Source organism: Rhyacophila brunnea, unplaced genomic scaffold (genome assembly GCF_057557595.1).
Source record: "Rhyacophila brunnea isolate RB1 unplaced genomic scaffold, BYU_Rbru_1.0 scaffold_8, whole genome shotgun sequence".
In the NCBI taxonomy this organism is placed as follows: Eukaryota; Metazoa; Arthropoda; class Insecta; order Trichoptera; family Rhyacophilidae; genus Rhyacophila; species Rhyacophila brunnea.
In genome coordinates, this window is record NW_028233350.1 from 20,156,082 (window position 1) to 20,178,650 (window position 22,569).

A 22,569-nucleotide genomic window follows, 5' to 3' on the forward strand; every position below is an offset into this window, starting at 1 on the left:
AAACGTTGTAAAATACGCATAACGTATTATTGGATTAACGCTTTTCAAACTTTTTCGTTTCACGGTGACCTTCGTTTATGAAGATTTTGCCTTATACTAACAAGAACCTAACATATCAGTTGTCCACCAATCTACACCTCTTTCTCAAATCTTGAAATCACCCTTAATTACTGTTCCACATTGATTTCTATTATTTACGTAATATCTGTTATAAAGGAAAAGCAGTATGGTATATTGAAAATGTTTAATTTACCAACGGAAACAGCCATCGAAGTATACGAATCCACCATTGTGGTGTGTGTCAACGCATTAAATGATTGCCGGGAAATATTCAAATTGATTAATCTCACATCAAAATCTTTGAAATATTAAATAATTACAAATGTAGAAATAAAATTTAACTGTATTTTTCAATCGTAAAAATATGTTACGTTTTAGGTAGTTAACATTATTAATGCATTAGATTACATAAAGTACCTACTTGGTTACAAGTAAATCGTACGTATTAAATTTCACCGTAGCATAGTTCATCATGAACTGTTTAACCGGAAAGAGATGCCCGTATAGCATTGAGAAAAAACACACAACGCGTTGGTCGTGGAGCATTGCAGACAGTAATATTCCAATTTTATTAGATTCAATAATAGCATTGATTTGATATTGATTGGTATCAAATATCTGTTAATAACGCTGCCATTATTATCCGAATTTGATCTCAATACTATACGGTCATCTATTATCGATACAACGGCTCACGATGAACTGCGTACGGACAAATTTCCGGAGGCTTTACGGTTCTCAAAAATCTATTAAAAAACAGGGCCCACACCTTATGTGCGTCCCCATATCCAGTTCGTACCTGCTCTACAGAGAATAATCGAAACTGTAACGTAGGTGCATATTAAATATAACACACAAAGCTGAGTTTTCAAAATGCACAAAACAATATAATATTACACCGATAGCCTTTATCGTCATTGTAGAAAATCGTAAATATTTAACAATCTAGCGAATAATATGCATCATTGTGAAACGTGTGGAAAACCGTTTGATAAGAGCAAAAAATATATATCGCAAATCGTGCGCATGCGCCTTGCCAACAGCATGCGCTGATAACGAACATCCAATAATTCAGGTTGCGCTTAAACACCTCATGTATGGGCTTAATACAGATCTGAAAATACTAAATGAGTTGTATCATTGTATAATTGTATATTGTATGTTGCTTGACCCTAACTGTGAATTCACTGGCAAAGCCCACAGAAAGACGGCGAGCGCATCGATTTTTCGAGGAAGACAACCACTCAATATAATCTAATAGTGCAGACTTTATCTTCGCCATGGGCTCTGTTGATCCTAATCTATCTGAAATCTTCCACAAACGATTCTTTGTGGTATGTTTCCAGAAAGATGTGTAAAAAAATATGCCTTCAAACTAACTACCTAAGATATAGAACTAATTCACTACTGAAATGGATAATGCGGTGTACGTTGTACCGTTTGAGTTCCCCTCCACGCCGCCTTCTATGGGTGTTCTGGATTAGACCTTCGTACTTAAAATCCCCCGCATTTCGCGCCGCCCTCCTTCGTATAGAACTTGGTCTGCCGGATTGATGCGCTGGCACTACCTCTGCAGACCCCCTATACAATTACCACGTCCAAACCTCCCTTGAAATTAGCACCTATCCTACGACGCCTAATGGTCGTTGTGTACGCGGTCGCTTAACTTTCACGGAAAATAGAACATTAATTTCTTCCTGTCATTTTTCTGGTCCACCCCTGAACCGCCGTGTCATGATTTGGGGTCATCACGTATGTGCATCAATTTTATCCGGTATGTTTACTCCAAGTAGATGAAACATTATAAAGTATATTATTTATAAAATGTGTATAATGTAGTTGCAGATCGTCATGAAAAACAAGTCAATTATAACATTAACAAAAGGTCGCACGGAACATAGATTATCGCGGAATCAGCATACTTATTAGTCACGATAATAATTAATGCATAACATTATTGCATGTTATATAATACACGCTGACATTTTTACAACTTTATAAAGCAGAGAAATTTAATTATCACATAGGTCAGCGGTTGACAAAACGCAGGTCGCGACCCCCAATCGATATTGTCGCTAAGATAAAAAAAATTGTTACGTATTATATACCTACCTACCTACTTATAATTTCAACAACATACCTAATATGCGATCAATTATTGCTAGTTTTTTGTATAATGTCTAGTCTAGAGTCTAGCTAAAATTGATACGAAATCAGTTATATTTTATATATTCGTCGTTTTTTATATGAAAAAATGCATACCTACTTCAGGATAAGGAAGGTAGGTACATTAGGATTAGAAATTTAGCTGGATGGTAAAACAGGTAGGTATGTTATTATCCACGATGTAGGTAAGTACGAGTATATACCGATCAGTGATGCCAACCGTACTATAATTATAGTACAATACTATAATTTTAATTCCGCGAAAAATGTAAAATAAGTACTATAATTTTACGCCAAACATACCAAAATACTATAATTTCAAAGGATTCAAGACGAAAAATGTTCCTGTACTATACATTTATCAGAAATACTATATTTTTTACGCCTTTGTACTATAGTCAGCATAGAAAAAGATGGCAACACTGATACCGATACCTATTTAAATGCTATGCAATTGTGTTGGGTAATCAATAATTACAAACCACAAATTCCAAATCAACCATAAATGTATTTCGTATCACGGTAGGTTTTTCATTTTTCATAATATAAATACGATCTGTAGTTAATTCCTACATACAGAAAGTAACGATTTCGACACGAATGCATTCTAGCGCTGCATAATAATTTGGCCAATCCATTGAAAGCGATTGCAATATTTTAATACATAATAGTTAGCAGTGAAATATTTTGTCAGACGTGAAATTGCCATTTAGGTGAAGTTGATAGTTACACACTTGTGGATTAGAATGAGTATTAAGACGATATATCAGTGAAACGGCAAATAATTTTCAACTATAAGCGCGACGAAATTTTGGACTCGCTGGCATTCGGAGAGAGAACGTCGAGCTGGGAACACGTCAATTTGTTTCGTGATGGCGACGGGGGTATTAATTCTTAAATCGTGTAAAAATGACTAAAAACGTTACCCATTTACTTGAAAAAGAAATCATGTCAATGAATATATTATTATTGTTACTAATATAACAATAAACAGAACATTAAATGGACGCATGTTGGATTTATATGACAAATTATATTTCGTTCGGCATGCGTCATTCGCAACCCGCGACCCGCAATCCGCGCATCGTCTAGCCACTATCTTTTTAGACCATGCCTCAACTGAGGTATAGCCTTAAGTGTTTAGTATCTGGGAATAATAATACTGGAGCTGCAAGGCTTCGTAACCTGAGAGGCGTGTAGTGGCGAGGGTCCGGAGCGAGTGGAGAGATTTCGTGCAGAATGGTATGGTGGCGCCATGGAGAATTAATATTATCATAAAATAATGCACCTATCACGCAATATTGTATGCATACGTATAGATACGAGTGAGTACCTACATTTAAAAAAAAACAGAACATTCATTACACCTAGTTACCTATATCCCTTGAAATGATCCTATTCATTGGTACTTACTGGGTTTGAGTGATAACTGATAACACTGATAACACCGATAACGCAACCGCTAAAACAGCCAAATTCAATGAGCCCATCATAGTCAAACGCTAAAAGTAATAACACTAATAACATTCTGCACAATAGTAAATAATTATATTATGTATAATAAAATAATAGTAAATGAAAAGTCAACCCACATTGTCTACTAATTATTGTTTAATTTTATTGTCGTTTTTATCTATGTATTCATTTTTACTATAGCTAAGTACTTACCTATATCAAAGTTAATTAAAAAGAAAATGAAAGCTTTTTAATTACCAACAAATCGGGTTTGGTAATAATTGACAGCAAATTGTATTCTTTCGAAAATTTTCCAACGGGTAGTATATTTTTTTCGATTACAGCTTACAAAGTTGCAATCGAAAATTATGTCAAACTTCAGAATCGTCAAGAGAACAATACAAATTTAACTATCTATATTTTATCATAACGAAAACGCAATGGATCAAAACGTAAAGCCTCGAGAAGTAATTACTTTTAGGCACATTCTACTAAAGAAGAGAGCTTTTGAATTTTCTGAGAATTTACATTCAAAGGCTAAGTTTGCATACGTGCGTACGCTTACGTTAAGGTGACGCATCAGTGAAACGCCAAATAATTTTCAACTGTACGCGCGACGAAATTTTGTACTCGCTTCGCATTCATTGAGGGAACGTCGAGTCAGACATACGTCACTTTGCTGCGTGATGGCGACGGGCCAATTAATTCTAAAATCGTGTAAAGATGACTAAAAACGTTACCCATTTACTTTAAAAAGAAAACATGTCAATGAATATATTATTATTGTTACTAATAGAATAATAAACAGAACATAAAATGGACGTATGTTGGATTTATATGAGAAATAATATTTCGTTTGACAGGCGTCTTTTGCACCCGCGACCCGCAATCCGCACATCGCCTAGCAACGATCTTTTTAGACCGTGCCTCAACTAATGCATGGCCTTAAGTCGTGGAATATACAAAAAAAAAATAGTTCATAATCAAACAAATTCAATACATTTTGATTTTTGCATGTGGAAAATTATTCGATGTGGTACGTATGGAGTAGGCTGTCTCACTATTATTATAATTGTTATGAAATTTTACTTTGCACATATTTTATCTAATGTTGTTGCATCCCTCATCCAATAGAACTGGTCTTAGGAAACATTACCCGTAAATAGTTATATCGTGGGCATAAATTGCACACACTATGGACATAACTGACTTGCATCCTGTCTGCCTTACCTATGCCCTAGCTAGGCCTAGGAGACTTCCAGCTGTCCACCGATCTGATGAAAATGCGACCGTATGGATTGACACTGTATACCGGCGCCTCAAAAGTAAGACTTATTTCAATCTTGTCCGTAGCTGTGGCTTGGTTTCTTTGTTGTCTTCTATACCCCGTCGCCATACGATTGAGTGAACGAATCCCTCGTGGTAAATATTTTTATGAAACGAAACGATACAATTGTAAGTATATAGTGCATCATTGTTTTGATTTAACCTTATAAGGAACCTAATATACCTACACGTTATTACCAATTCGTTACCTATTCGGTGAATCTATGCTACACTTTTCATTGGAAATGTTTGAACCTTACAAACCAAGAAAAGAAAATGTATGGTAAATTTTCTAAAACTAAACATGAAGTGGTATAATTATTAAGTATTTAAATTGTTTGGATTGATTAAGTGAAAGAAATCACAAAACTTAGCAGGTATCTAAACTTGTATAAGGTGCCAACCCCAAATTGTGCAATTATATTAGCCAAAGACCAAAAATATAATATAAGTAGGTACGTATGTCCCTTATAATATTTTTTTTATAGGGGTATCCTTTGCACAGTAGCATTAGAAGTAGATATCACTAAACTGCTTACTGAGGTGAAACAGTTTCGCGGCCAGCGGATATCGTCCGGCTCCGCCGAGCACCTTGGCATTTTTATTTATTTACCCGATGAAAGTGCATGTGTTACCATGCCGGTTAGGGATAGGGTTGTTACTTCCTCAATGCCATAAAGAAGAAAATAAAATATAACGAATAGCAAACTTACTATAATATTAACAAACCTGTATGTATAGAACTTTAGACGCAGAAAAGCTTCAGTGGGAAATACGGTGTACCACAACTAGTAATGTAGGGAAATGTAGGTATATGGCTTTTCTTGACTGTGCAACTTCTGCAACATTCGATAGAAGATTGCACGAATATAAAAAGAATTGTTTTCATTCATAACGGAGTTTTTACATTATGACGTAGCGTAGGTACGTTTGAATATTTGGATAATCAATCATTAATTAGTAGGTACTGGGTAGTTATGTGTGATATTATAATGTGCTCGTTTTTTCTTGTGGTAAGCCATTTGGTAATGTACGGGATCTTCTGTACGGAACCCACAATAAACTCAAAATACTTACGTTGGCGTAGAAATTGTTAAGTACATTTTTTTGTTTCCATTAGATGAAAACACAGCAGGATATTTTTCACAAGATGTATATAATATTATGTAGATCGCCAGAATTATCCCAAAATAAATTGTAAACGCGTTTTGTGGAATAATATCAAATAGTATTAAAAGAACTCATAACATTGAGAGACGTAAAGAGAAAAATACGCAGTGGAAGAACGAAAAAATAAATCACGATGTAAATAAAAAAAATGTGGCCATAATGGCCCGATTTCCACGAACCGCCCTGGGAATAACAATAATTTGTATGAACACCGAGCAGCAGCGAGATCTAGCGAGAGTTGACTAGGCTCAGAACCAGTTTTCGCCTACTAACTTATGCGGCTTGTAATGCTGTGCGCGTCACGGCACACGCTAGGTCGCCATTCCATCTTCCACCATGGTCATCCGAACCCGGACTTGCTATTTTTAGAACACGACTTGCCAAACGCAGGGATGAGGTTTACCTGTCCGCCCATATCATATTATTAAACTCGCTCGCTACCTTGGGATGCGCAACATTGACAATTTGACGAAACAAAGTGTCGATTCATATTAGCAAGCAACAACGATTTGGCTGTTTTATTCGTACACTCAACTTCTCACAAGAAGGTAATTGCATATTATTATGTATAGGAACCTACTATTACATAATAACTACCAAACTTTAAAAACCTTCTAACGATTTTTCCCCACTACGGTTTAACACATTTCTAAGGTAGGTATAGGTACATATCCTAAAGCTAGTGGCGGTTTTAGGTAGGTACGTGGAGGCCAGAGGCACTGATAGGTTTGGAGGCATCCTCGTGAAATTTTTCTTTTTTCAATACTTTGGTTTTTTTATGATACCGTGATACGCCCGATTAAGACCGGGTGTGAATGTGTTAGATGGGGCCATTGACTTATTTCTGAGATTTTTGTATATTAGATACTTATTATGGTTATACTTCCTGACTAGGGAACGCAAAAATATTATAAGGAAGTGTGTTTAATTCTCGAGTATGGAGAAACACGGGATAAACATAATCACGTGTTAAATAATGCTATTTGCAATAATTAGGTACATCTTTATACATTAAAGTTTGTCACGTAACCGGAACACGCATTCAATATTGGTAATATTTTAGGACATTCCGGAGGTTTTATATTTTATAAGCATTTTATCTTCTGACCGTCATTAAGTCATAAACAAAATTCGGCTTTAAACTTGGTCCATGTCTACTGGCTTTGCATAAGGTTTATCTTATTAATTTGTGCTGTGTTCCTGACGAACTAACCGCATCATCTGCTTCATGGAAAACCACCACTGCAAGCAGCGTACCAAATTTCAAAGGGTTTTCAGTTCGTTGCTGAGAATAATATTCTATCTTAGGAGCAGTGACCCTCGACGCCCGACATATTATTTGCAATGCACTGCAGTGGCCTTCGTGGTAAACAATTAAAAATTAAACAACACTGTTGGGCAATATTGCCAAACATACACAAAAGAAATTGTGACATAGTTCTATCAACGTTATTTGATTAATAAATGAGCGAGCAACATTGACTATTTGAATTTAATAGATTTTTAATATACCTACAGTGATATTATTCCCAATAAAATTCATACACAACCAAAAAAAATACTGTACATAATTGAAGATAAGTAATTACATTTACACTACTTACTTACCTAATACAATATATTGCTACTAGAAGATTTTGGACGCAGTGTTCCTACAACTATTAGATACCTAGGTGTGTGTACTGAACGTACTTAATTCATGCATTTTCCACTTAACTTGTAAAGAGACCATATCAATTTTATTGGAATAGAAAACTGACGGCCTCCGGGACTGATTTTAAATGTTAAGTCGGCAAATACAAAGAGACGTATTTCATTAATATATGCAGTTCAGCCTAATATTGGTCATATTTTCAAAAGTACAATTTTATCCTCTATTTCGTTTCTATTCGCTTCAACAGTTCAGTCTGTGAGAGTATTGGTGTGATGAGAACATGGCCCCCACATCCTGAAGCGGGCCCCTAGGCCAAGACCTTTGGCGCGCCCCCCTACCTATTACGAAGGTTAAAGGCAGTCTGACGCTCTATAGTGGCGTTTTCTAAATGGTGTTCGAGGTCAATAAAAATTCAGTGTATTTTTAGCGATTTATGGAGTTGTCGAGTATCAACACACAATATCCAAAAATTGCATCGCACAACCATACTTATATTTTAAAATGATAATAAGCCCGAAGTAAAATATCGCCGCAGGCGACTTTGTTACTATTAAGGCATTTTTAAGATGTGTGTTTATCTCAATTATGTGGTCGACCCGCCACGCCGGGCCCCCCCTGAACCCGGGCCCTTAGGCTAGAGCACTGTCAGCCCCCCCCCCCCCTTATGGGGGCCATGGATGAGAGTGTTACTTAAGTCCTGTAACCTGTATGCAAAGTAGGTATATATGTAAACTGTAGTATGGTATTATCAGTAAATGTTTAAAAGTAACATTTAAGTTCTTGTGACATGACCTTGTGCTTGCCCTTTTATCAACGCAGAAACGTGACACATATTTACTTTGTCATTTTTATAATAATATAAAACATTTTTTAAACTTTTATTCGTAAGAAATACTGCACACATTCAATTTAATAATTAATTTATAAAACCCCACATTTTCAACTGAAAGTGGGGTATGCCAAGGGTATGCCGGTAAAATCTATGTCTCTAAAACTGTACAACATGTTGTAAGTAAAGAAAACACATTCATATGGTAAGAAATGTTACTTACTACATTATGTGTAAAAATGAGATGGAATCATTATATCTTACAAATTAAATTTAAGTTGAACGTCGTTTATAAAAATTGTTAAAAACTATACGTAGAATAGTTTTTTGTGATTCTTGTACACACTCATTGGCGGTTTTCTACGAAGCCAGTGAGGCGACTTTTCACAATCTTGAATGTAGAAAAATCAATCAAAGCATAAAACGATCGTTAAATGTAAAACCATCCTGACACCACTACTTAACTAGAGATTAATCGCAGTACAGATGTCGCTAGGCCATCAAACTTGCCGGCGCTTAGGGCATCAACTTACATAAATTCTCGTTTGATTGATATTTTGGGTGACTTCCATATGTCATAAAATATTGAGAAGGTAATTCTATATACATACTTATTGATTCAATGTACAATTAATATTGGGCACTCTTAGATAAAAAAAAATTATTCACATTATGAGGATTGAGATTTTTGAAAATTTATTTTATGAAACTAGAAAACCACTGATTTACGTCGCCTGATTTAGTGCACCGTACCGGCAAGTATTATGTATGTGTGCGTGTACCGATAGTAATTCGTATGCACTAAGTGAGGTTGATGGATGCTACAGTCTCGAAATATCAATTCCATTCTGTTCGTTCGGCTGCAACGAAAGCGGAATAAATTCGCCAAGTTTCCTACGAACGAACGCGAGAGAAATGCCAGCCATTTATTTTATTAAAATGCAAGTTTACTTCGCCGAGCACGCAGTCTTTCTTAACCCGAAAATGGACGAAATTTGAATAGTTAATACACTTGCCATATAAATTACAGCATATGATAACATGTATCCATCAGGGCCTGTGTTACCAGGGGCCGTATGCTATTAGGCTCCTCTAAAATTTTCTAACGAATCAGTTGCGTTATTTGCGTCAAAACAAATCTCCGCTGAACATATCAATATTATGATATATTTTATAAAATTGGCCACTTTTTCCCACTTCCCACACTTGTGCATGTGTTCGGTATCTAGTGTCCTGATTCGAGTTGACAATATCATAAAATCGGCAACACGACTCAACTCCATCATGAAATCTCGAAAGAAAGAATAATAATGAAGCCGGTCCCATTTACGTTTGTTCTAAAATCTAAATCATTATTAAAAACATTGAAATAACTTAAAATATACTTGGATGATGAGACGTTTTATTGTGTTGACAACTTTCTTTTGCGTGCGGACACGCCTTTAGGTTCTTGTGTTATTTTCTAAAATGTATCAAGATATTAATTTCATGGTGTCGAATAATAAAGATCGAAACTTTTCAGTGGTATGCAGTATAGTCACGTAAATGTATTATTAGGCTTTTTATTAAAACATTTGTGTACAAGAAGATATGTATGCGTATATTGTTATCAATAATTATTATTTTACTGCATTTATAATAAGGAACCAAATGATTTATTTACGATATTAAAATAAGACTGATAATGAAAAATCATATGAACCGTTTAGTTTACGGCATTGTAATTGACTTATAAATAAATAAATGTCTTTTCACGTATCAGAGAAAAGGAATATAACCACTTAAGTTTTTACTGCCAGAAAATAATATGGAAAATAATATAATAAATCATTTCAAATTTTAGATTATCGGAGAAATGCTATGTATTAATGTAGGTATGTGAATGGTATGTAGGTATGTGAATGTTTACCAACACATAAGTACCTACCAAACTACAAACACCACGATACAATATTTAGATGATTACTTATTTATTATTGTGGGCGTATTACGGAATGGTAGTATTTTTTATACTTACATGTTTACTTAGAAGCAACAATTAACTATTTACCTAGTGTTGAACATGTGAATTAACATTGTGTGTGTAAATTGGGATGCGTAGGTAGCTAGTAGCTACATATAAAATTGATAACAATACCAATGAGTATGCTTGACGAAACTGCATTGTTTCACAGAACGATTAGAAAGCAAAATAAACATTTTTACATAAAACTGCAATGGACGTCAGTATATACACAGTTAGATGCACATGCATTTTATAAATTCATGGTAAGCTTAGTGGTAAATATACACACTACTTCTTATAGTTACACATCTTATATCCAGTGTATTTCGTCTCAAGGTGTAGTTAGATACTTCGTCCATATTCGCCCCTATGTGGAGCATTTCGTCACTGTTCTGACAGAAGACACTAATTCGAAAAAATGGCATATTGAGTTAGTTATACCAAAATGTTCCTTATTTCAAACTTTACCGTCTGGAAACCTTCTTAATAAATAAACAGTCTTTATTTTAAAGTCATCCTTTTTACGATTACTTAATAAACTCACACGATAGACCATTTCAAACATTTTAACAACCTCAAAGTCAAATTACTGAAAACTAGTATTCTCCAGTTAGTGTGTTCTGCCAGAACAGAGACGATTTATAGTTACAGTTTATAACATTTGGACGGTGGCGATAGCGTCGCTGAACACACTGTCGCACTCTGCGACCTTTTGGAATGGCGGGATCACACAGGCCTAAAAAGGCAGTGTAGATTGAGATTCTATCGAAATATGGCACATCCGTAGCACGTGGACGAGCCAGGTCCACCGTACCATCTCCATCGATGTAGTGTAGAAGAAGTGCAGTTAGGGTTACTTAGTCATAAATGCTGGGTTCCTAATATGTAATGTAATGCCATCTAGATAATTTAACCACCAACTCAATGAATTAATTAATGAAATTAACGAGTAACTTAGTATGGTCAAATCTAATTTAATCTTGCTTCTGAACCGTATCATACAGTTACTACATTCTCATGTAAGTTATTTGTCATACAGATTATATCAGACTATTTAAATATTATGTAGGTATATGCGTATCAGTGGCGTGCGGTGATTTTTACTTAAAGGAATACTGTTGAATAAATACTATTATGTAGGTATATCTTATATATTTAGGAATTGTAGTTAACTTCGCCAGACATTAGTACAGTCTTACCAGATCGTGGAAAGTAGAACAGAGATATAGGTACTTAGTGAAAGGGAAATTTTATCCTGAAATGACAAATCATAGGAAAACCAATCATTATTATGATCTAATCACTGTTTTTCATTTATCAGCAAGTGCCAAGTTCACGAAGAGTTCTATGATTTTTCTACTAACAAAAAAAATCGGGGAATCTTGAAGTTTTTGTTCAAGTTTAGGTGGTTGATCGTTAGTTATTTAATCTGCTAATGGTATTATTTAAATCAAACACAGGTTAATCTCTTATTTATAGATTGGGTAGTTACATTTTGTAGTATTAAATCATATAAAGGCTGTAAGGGTCGCATTTATTGTTACTATCCCGGGCGCTAAAGCACCTTGCTACGATACTGTGTATTTATACTTTTAAATTTACTGCAGGAATAACTCAGTATTTCATGCATAAAAAATTATTCCTGCAAGAATTGCATATATTTATTGCAGTAAAAATACATCAAAATAATGTATCGTAAGTAGTAATAGTAGGTAAGGAATTAGGTTCCAATGATTTTTGTTGATACCTGATATCGCCTAAAATAACGTTGGAGTGAGAATATAATAAGATATAATATGTGAAAGCGTTAATATGTGGAATTATAATCACGGTAGATTGAAGTCGCAGACTCCAAAGAAAGAGCAATAAAAATAATGATAATCATGGCACGGCTCGACAAGCCGAAAAGTAATAGAAAACTTCTAGCGGAACGTGCACTTTCTGAATCTTTTGAATGGACATTCATTGGGTAGGCAGGTATCTAATATGTTTAGTTCTGGTTGGATATTCAATAGTATAATAGTCAAGCAGTATTAATATCTAAAATAGTTTGCGGCACTTTATTAAAAATATAAATCTAAATACATAATATGTATTTTACCATAATCCCCCGATGTAAGTTCACATATAGTACATCCTATATCTATTATCTGTGCAATAGGGCAGGCGTGAGTATGGGTTTAATTTAAGTATTTAAAGTTGTAGGTACCTACACTTTTTAATTAACAATTAATATTCACGGAAATTAAAAAAAATCAATAGTAAGTTACCATTGTATTAACTTACTATTAAGTAAAGTAAGAGGGCTGTAAAAGTGATAAAGTATAAATGAATCTAAATTTTACTTCATACAAAGTAAAATACATGTAATATAAGTAGGCATCTTAACGAGTTAAAGCTTCCTCATTTAAATTTTAGTATCAGTTGAAGAATTAGACAGATGCGTACTTACTTGCCCGAAGTATCCACATTTCCGTGAAAATATTGGCCATCTACTATAAACACCATACGGAAGTAGGTAAGTACCTTCCTAATAGTCGGGTTATATGCATAATATTATGAAGTAGGTGTGTATATAATTAAAATCTACGGAAGCATAGCTATTACCTTCCAGGAAAATGGTAATTTACATACCAATAGCGAAATAACGATATTTATTATAAACAATTAATAACTTTGTTTGCTGTTTACCTATCAGCCTGTCAAGAAAGGGAAAGTGTCATTTCTGATATTAAAGTTCTGAAGAAAGGTTGATTAAGTATTATTATTACAAAGCTGGTAGGGTAAAGCCTAAGTACCTGTCGTTTTATTTAAGATATTTTATAATACTAAATATTGTATACAGACAACATTCAATTAAACTATTACTACTTAAGTACTTAATGAGTTTTTCAATACTCATGAACTGATGACTGTCTGAAAGGTGTGAAATACAAAAAAAAAACTTTCAATTTCCCCCTTTTGTTGATTTAGTTCATTATATTTTGAGACCTACTTAGAATTTAAATAAAATATTCCCTTATAAAAATGGGACAATGTCAGCACTCGAAATGGAAAGTTTTACGAATCCAAACGCTTGATACCTAATTAGTTGAAGTAAGTATAGTATTTATGTAGGTATATTGTATAAAAACACGTGTGATAGATTTTTTGTTATGTGTATAACTGTATATGAACATACAATGATTAGATGGTCAAATGGAATAACAGTCTTTCAACTGGCATGCAAGATCAGGACAGGCAAACGTTGTCAGCACCGCAGGCGAATAACGGCGTTTACTACACGCCATAAGTATTTTACTATAAGGCCGATAAGCTTAGAATTAAACTTATAAATATATATAAAAAATAAGTGAGCTTAATTACGTTTTAATAATTCACGAGCCGGAACGCAATATTTACTTTTTCTACGAGACGGAGCGATAATTTCGAAGATTTCATGATGCGCTCTGGTTTTTTCGATCCATGGACAATGTATTACTGCGATGCTGCACTTATTGTGTATGTAGGATAGAGTTTCTTATTTACCACGAGACTTCAAACGTATTAAATCACCACTGATTAGGAGGAAATTTTTTAAATAAAATTTAGCAAAATAACCTGTTTATTCAATAGAGATCTTTGCATCTAAGTATATTATACGACAACATCTTCTTGGCTACGCTTCTAAGCGCTGCTGTCTACTAAACGGGAGGAGCTTGTTAGTTTATAATGGATTCCGGGTAAAAATGGGCGGAGCATGTTAGTTCACAGTTTTAACACGTAGTCAAAAAGATGTTGTCGTACAATAGTATGTAGTACAGGCAAACATACCTAGTTTTGAAAGGGGTTATGTATTATTCAAATTGGAGGCAGTGATGGCACATTATAGACTATTATAGAGGATATTTACCGATAATCAATGGGATAATATGCCTAATGGAGTAATGTACTTTTATATGAAAAAGGATTGATCCGTTTAAGTAAGTATGTGTCACACTATAAACATTTGTGGGAGTACTTGAGAAAGTTTGAAAAAATGTCTAAGTAAGTAGGTACCTAAAAGTAACCTATTAGGTAGGTACGTAAATCGAACTGAATACTAACATAACGTCGTTGGTCTGTTGACAAAATTAAAATTTTACAGGATTTTTTTTTCCGGCCATGTCCGATCCTTATAGGATCATATGGGCCTCCACAGAGTAGAGGTTTGTATTAACAGATTTTTGTTTTTACGAGAAATTGTGCTATATGAACAAACAAAAAAATAGATATAAACGGTATGTAAGTTATAGCGAATGGGGAGGATCGTCATTATCGAGGGCTTGTGATCAGTGACGTCCCGTGGGGGTTGGCAAGCTATGCTCTGCTTAACTCATTCGCTGCTGACTAGATAATGATTTTTTTAATTACCACCTTTAAAATGCACGTTAATTACATCGATCGGGCGCCGGGTCATTATGCGCCAGGTGGGTCTTCAGCGTCCAAAGTATTAAGGGCGGTAAGTTATGGATATTACAAAAAAAGTGTGATAGTTTTTGTGTAAATAATATCTTTTATTTCCGGCGCTAAAGATTTACAGTGGATGGGTAAATTCTAATTTTCACATTTTTCATTAAGTAGGTAGGTATATATTTTTGTGAAGAATGGCCTACAAGAAAATAATATAATAAAGTTGTTATTGAGATGATCACAGAAGTGACAGAACCTGGAATTAACATACAATTAGAAACTGAAAACTGATAGTGGGCGGGCGGCATTTCGACTTGCTTAAGGGTGGCACTTTGCCTAGGGACGTTATTGTTTGCAATGTGCTCGAATGTGTCAACTCTTTAGGTACATTAATCGGTGGTTTATATTATTAATTACGTATATTTAAATTTGAATGGTACATATATGTAATATAACAGAATTATAGTCAGAATAAATTGAAGAAACCATATTGGCAAAATTGTTTCAATGGAGGTTTTCACAGGTCAACGACGATAAACAGTGACTCCGGGAAACTATTGTATTTTAAAAGTATTAAGTATAATAAAAGGTAGGTAATTCATGTCAGCAGATAAGAAATGAGTAGAATTAAGTTATTCTATAATGATCCGCATAGCAACCCAAGGCTTTTTGATAACATTTCGATAATATAAATACCTAAGTACCTACATAATGTACGTATTGGAAAAGCATTATAAGGCATATGTAATAATATAATGAATTACGGTGCACAAAGCACAGGCGTGTTATTTTACGAGTGATTTCTCGGAATGAATGAGTTATTAATTAATATTGTCAAACAAAATCGTACACAGAATACCTATATGGAAGTAAATATTATGTTCCTGCATGTTTTTTTTTAAGAATCTCTCGTCAGCGTCGACTTTTAGCGGGAAACAAAATAATGAATGTCATTAAATTTGACATTCAAATAACTTTCCGTCAATTTGATAAGTATTCGAAAAAATATGCAAGTCATAATAGTATCACTATCAAATCAAAAGAATACCAAAATACGTTCCTACCTAGGTATATAATAATATGATCTATTAAGTAATGTAAATCTAAACCTGTCGAGAATAACTTTGGTTTTAATTATACCTAGTTAAAACGTATGCAGAAATGTTTAGAAGTAATAGAGGGTAACATAGACTAAGCATGAACTAAGTACTAGGTAGATTTATGTATCTTTTACGAAAGCATCGACATGTGCCCACTTTTTTCGCATCCCTGCATGAAACATCAATAATTGTATACACCCCTATCGACGGATTTGTATTAATTTTATTATAAATCTAAATTAATATACTATATAATCACTTCACATTCCAGGTACATAAGCGCACAAAAATATCTACCAATTGAGAGGTAGGTATGTAGGTATTTCTCTTACGTTCTGTCCAGGGAACTCAGAAATATCTGTTCTGTGGTTCTATCTGTTTTATTATATGGTATTATATTGGTGATGTGTGTAATAAATAATATAGGTAACTCATAGGGTAAAATTTTATTTTGACAAAAAGTTTGTTAGAACTAGTTTCGTTTTAATAAGTAGGTACCTACCTAGGTATTTATAGGTAGGTATTATACTTTCAGAAGAAACGGCTAATACTTACCTAACTACTTGGATAGGTAAGTGATAGGTATAAAATAAATGCTAGTCACAGTAATTAAACAAAACATAATAAAAATAATATAATATATTTATCGAGTAAACGACTAAGATTAAATTAATTGATTATCTATCTCTGCTGATAAGAACGACAGAGCATTTTTATTAATGCAATTACAAATCAGAAACTATTGTTATCAACAATTGAAAATGTTGTTATAACTAGGTATAAGATAAGCGTATTAGGTATATACAATTTTAAACTAGAAACAGTAGAAAGCATCGGTGCAAAACTAATTGAAATACACGTGGGTAGTGCATAGGTAGATACTACCATATCGTATAGTAAATTAATATCCAATTAGAAGCTTACCGGATCCAAATCAGAGTCCCATAGTTCCTTGAGGTCGCTGGATCCGATGTCGTAAAACGTCTCCATGGTGGAGGCGCTGTAAGTCCAAATAAATCTCACAAAAAGTATGCACAAGTATTCACAAAACTCCACCAATTAAATGATGTACACAAAACGGTAGGAAGCATTCATGAGTTCGCGCGTGTCCTATCCGATAAACCGAAAACAAATTTTCCACTGATAATAAAGTTTCCCTGGGGGGAAGGGTGGCACAGTATCTTATTATGAAAATAATAAAAAAAGAGTTGCATACACACGCCCCTATCAGTCAGATTGTAGTATATCTGTCAAATGTCACTTTAAAAGGTCAAAGGCCGCTTTAGTGGCCGGTTTTCACTTATATAAACGATGTATAATTGCTGATACACTTCAATACACTTTGGATTTCAAGAGGCCGGTGAATTTTATGTGAAATATGTGTGACACAAGTGACTTGTCAGAAAGCACGGCTCGCCGACACCTGTTGCGTTTCAAATGTAGCCGGCGAATGGTTTTCGGATGAGACCGGCGACTAGCGAGGGAAATGTTCTCTCTCTCTCCCTCTGTCACTCGCGTTCGTCGACTTGGCCCCGCCCTACAGAACACTCGCTTAAACCGTTATCCGCGAGCGTCGGTTCAAAAGAATATTATGTATAGGTATATTATTTTTTTTAAAACAAGTTCAATTATCATCTAGCTACATCTAGCTATATACAGTGCTCGAAATGGACAATTCTACGAACCGGAGCGCTGCATAATCTTCAAAGAATATCAAAGAGTGTTGGATTTTTTGTTGCTTAAACCGATGAAAGAAATAAAAACAATCTTTGAACTTTTGACATTCACAGCATTATAATCAAGTTATGAGTATGAATACTTAAATTTTTTCCACGTGGTAACTTTGATAATTGTATCTATTTACATCATTTATTTTCCGCCCCTTAATAAAATGGCACTATTGAACAGTGCCATTATCTGCATACTTTTTTATCATACGTATGGCATCACACGTCCTGAAATTTTGTTATACCATATTAATTTAAATATCTAACTTAACCGTTTTATTGGTAAAGAAATTACATGACCATAGATAAATTCTTTTTTTATCGACCATGTCCGATCCTAATATGATCATATGGGCCTCCACAGAGTAGAGGTTTGTATTAACAGATTTTTTTTGTTTTTACGAGAAATGGACCTCAACCAATTGCCCTACTTATTAGGAACATACTCTGATACACAATATGTGTACTTGCCAGACCCAGGATTCAAACCTGGGACCAACGACACCATAGGCCGACACTTAAGCCGCGCGACCATCGTGGGTGTTGTATATTTAAGATTTTGTAAATATGATATAAAAGATATTAAGTAAATTCTCTCCTAAAAATACACTTACTAAAAGTATCATATATTTAAAATTAATAATCATTATACATAAATACATTTGTAACCAGTGTAACATGCAAGAAAGCTTCTCTTTGTCAATATTGTCAATTGTTATTGTAATTGAACATGTGCTAAGCGAAATAATTTGTTCCCGAATTTCAAGGTATGATAAATTTTAATACGTTGGAACGTCATTCATAAAGTATATTTCTATATTGGATTAATCTTGAACAACAAACAAATTAATTCACAACTTAACATTACCTGTTGTATTAACTGTTGTGCTGTATTTTGTAAATAATACACATATTTTAAAATCTTGGCTTTATTGAATTTATACAATGCAATGAAACCGAGATTTTGAGCCAAGTTATAGACTAATTGTTTTCAATAAAAAATGAACAATACTGTCCAGATTGACCACGTGGAGGTGTAAGCATATTCCTTACCAGGAAAGGAATACTGTAGGATGAGGGCGTTAGTGGAGAGAGGAGGGATCCAAGCAATACATTATTAATTATTACAATTACATATTATTATGTGTGTGCATTCATAATTATTATACATATTTATATATAGATAGATAGTATGTATACATTTATATATTTACTACAAGGTTTACGTATTGACACGTTGATAAACAATCATTAAGAAAAATAAGAAATGCATATCCGCATTGGTTTGTTTAATTTTTACAATAATTTCCACAGGAGGTCGTATGTTTTGTCATTTTTCAATTCTCTTTTTCGACTTGCCGTGTCATCCGCTGAATGCCGACCTTTAGCTTACCATGACCGAACATATTTTTCAGGATTAAATTTCCTCAATGGCGGACCTACACTATTTATAAATAACAACGTAGCACACGTTTTAATATTAAGACATGATCTTGGTGGTGTCATTATCTCATTTAAAGCGCTAAAATTTCTTTCGCATTCAGCTGTTGATATTGGGATCGTCGCTATAGCTTTAAGGAGAGGTTTCAAATCTTCTGGAGTTTTATTAGAATCATCACACATTTAAAAAAACCGCGTTTAATACTCGTATCTAATTCATTTAAATGAAATTGATGGCATAATCTGATAATGTTATCCTCTCCATATCGTATGTCCACGCCGTCATCATCTGATTTGCGATAATTATTACGATCTAGTACTTGTATACTCTCTAATAAATTGTTATAAGTATAGATTAATGTTTTCTTGGTGAATGTTTGCGTTTCGACTGACATGCGATGAACTTGTTGTAATCATTCGATTTCTTAAGTTATTGGCTAGACTTCTATATAATTGAGAAAAATTAATGGCTTTAACCTTACCTTCCTGAATAATTAGTCCTTTGTATATCTTTTCATCTATGGCTCTAAGAGCGTCTAATAATTTTGGACCGGGATCATTTGCCATCGAATCAAGGACACGAATGGTGGTTTTAATCGCTTTATCACCATCAACTAGTGTAATATTACGCCTTTGAAGATAATTCGATAAGAAACCTAATTCATCTAGTGCATCTGACATTGTATTTAAATTTCGAACAAATTCCACACTTGTTAACATTTTTCTAAGGCCACTATATTTGCATCGTTCTGATTCATCCGTAGTATTATCTTCGGATGCTTTATTAAAATGATCGTATAGTGCCGAATAATTATTAATAACGGCATTTACTGTAAGCATACTTGAAACCACCCAACGCACTGATAAAACTCTTCCAATTTTTAATAACTGGGTTTCTAGTGAATTGGCCGTTTGTCTCTTTTCGATCATCTATTTTTTTTTTAATGTGCAGATATATTAGTTTCTTGTGTAATGTTATTGCCTGCTGGGATTTTTAATCAAATTTTTAAGAGAACCCATTTTCTTTAAAATGTAACTTACATATATATAAAACAGTTAACATTTTAAATTTAAACACAAAACTTACCAGAATGTAGCGACGTCAGCATAAAAATAATTAAGTATTATAAACTTATAAACAATCAAATAAAATGACCTACTTTTAGTTAAATTGAAGTATGTATGCAAGTACCTATACAAAATACATACAAAAAAGGTATAACATGACATATGGTATATAATTTAATAGATAATCACACGACACAACACTTAAATATAGGTATTACCTATAACCGCAATGAATAATTTAAATTATAAAATAAAATTAATGTTTTTGTCTAGAAATTTATTAATTGGTGAATTATTAAAAGTGGTATAAACTCGCCAAAGGGAAAAACAAAACTTTATTAACAATTACATATTTAATTTGAAATATTTCAACCCCTTAAAAACATGTAGGTTATTTAGGGAAAACTTTTTACTATTTACCACAAAGGCTTTTGTCAGGGCACACATTTTGTCGGTAATAAAATAATTTAGCGAACTCATCTGCGAAGGTCTAACTACCTAGTTAGGTTTTTTCATGTATGCAATATTTATTTAGTTTACACTTTACAGCTTTAGTGTCTTTAGACAATGCATTTCGCCCGGTCGCCCGGAAGAATACGTAGAAGGTGAACACAAAATTTATGACATGCATTTGTTTTTAACACGCACGCTCTTAATATTTCGGTGCGTACCAAATTCTTTTTAAAAATGCAATGTTTTTTTCTGTGACTATAAATGGAAACAATTGAAAGAAATTATACAATTCTCTCCAGTACATATGTTCGTGTTTTAAAACAATCTTTTTTGAAGCCCAGTTTCATATTGTCTTGAAAAAATAATATTTTGTTGTTTACCCACCGTTTAAAACAATTTCGGACATTCTTAAGTACGAAATATGTACGGGTCATAGAAAATTCAGTGGTTCTAAACCAGTAAAATTATTTTTTAATAAAAATTAATTTTCGTCAATTTTAAATCTGACCCGGAACGTAATAATATTAAGTATGACGCTTGAGGATTTTACTAGACGACTCGCTGTCCGTCGGATATTTTACGAACCGGTACGCCATTTTCGAATTTTTAACGAACAGGAACGCCATCCTCGGAAATCCCACGAACAGGAACGGCGCTCCGGGGCGTTCCGCTCCATTCCGAGCGCTGGCTATATAGTATATTAGTCTATGATCTAGCTGTAGCATCTAGGTAAGTTTTCATTAAATAACTTCTATTGTGAAATAAAATAAAATGTAACTATTATGATCACTAAAGTCCAAATTCATTCAAACCTCTTAGCTTACAAACACCACAATTATTTTTCAAGACAAAAATTGACATTTATGACACCTATGCTTTATTATTTCCATGTTTCTGTTATAATAAAATCTTTCTAATCATTCATGAAAAACACTACTTACCAACCAAAGAGCACTCTTCGCACACTATCTACCTTCTACCACCTATCATAATACGTACCTACTATTTATTTTTTCTATGAAGCAAGCCTTTACTATGTTTTTGCAAAAATACACCAAAATGTCAGAATTTTAATTCGATATTATTCTACCTGAAGAGGCATATATTTATTTATTTTATACCGTCAAAGGAATTTATCTTTTCCTATTGAAATTATTACGATAGTAAAAGAATATGTAAGTACGAATTAAATGAATGCACAAACATAAAGCATTACTAAGTAGGTATAAGTAATTATATCGCATAACAATAAACTCTCTTCTTTCATTATAATTTAATACGATTGATGTACCGTCCTACTTTATGAACTGGAAAGCATTCGTACGCTTTCGGCTATGTTCGGAATTTGTGGGTTGAACAAATTTGCCGCCAAAATTTACAAAGTTTTATTATCACTCGATTGCCTATCAATTGGGCGAAATATGTATTTTTTTTTTGATAATAGTATGTAAGTAGGTACCTACATAATAATATTAAGAACATTTCGTATCAAACCAATTATGGTACCTACCTATTTCAGTTAAAGAATTTTAATCCTTATGTAAAAAGAATGAACTAATTCTATCATTATCACAATTTGCATGACAAATAATAGAAATTATTATTCTATTAGATATTTGTGCGCCTTCGGATCCACCATTATCACAAGGATACATTAGGGTTATTAATTTGAATAAAACAATAAA

At 33.7% G+C, this 22,569-nt stretch overlaps 1 protein-coding gene across 2 annotated transcripts in view; it reads right to left on the reverse strand.

The window, feature by feature from the left end:
• Positions 1–17,648, reverse strand: part of CrebA (Cyclic-AMP response element binding protein A) — a 266,927-nt gene extending 249,279 nt beyond the window's left edge. For both annotated transcript variants that reach the window (XM_085959182.1, XM_085959181.1), the window contains exon 1: positions 17,121–17,648. In XM_085959182.1, the coding sequence (XP_085815308.1) occupies positions 17,121–17,186 (66 nt within the window). In that variant the 5' untranslated portion in view covers positions 17,187–17,648. The remainder of the gene's footprint in view (positions 1–17,120) is intronic.
• Between the last annotated feature and the right edge of the window lie 4,921 nt (positions 17,649–22,569).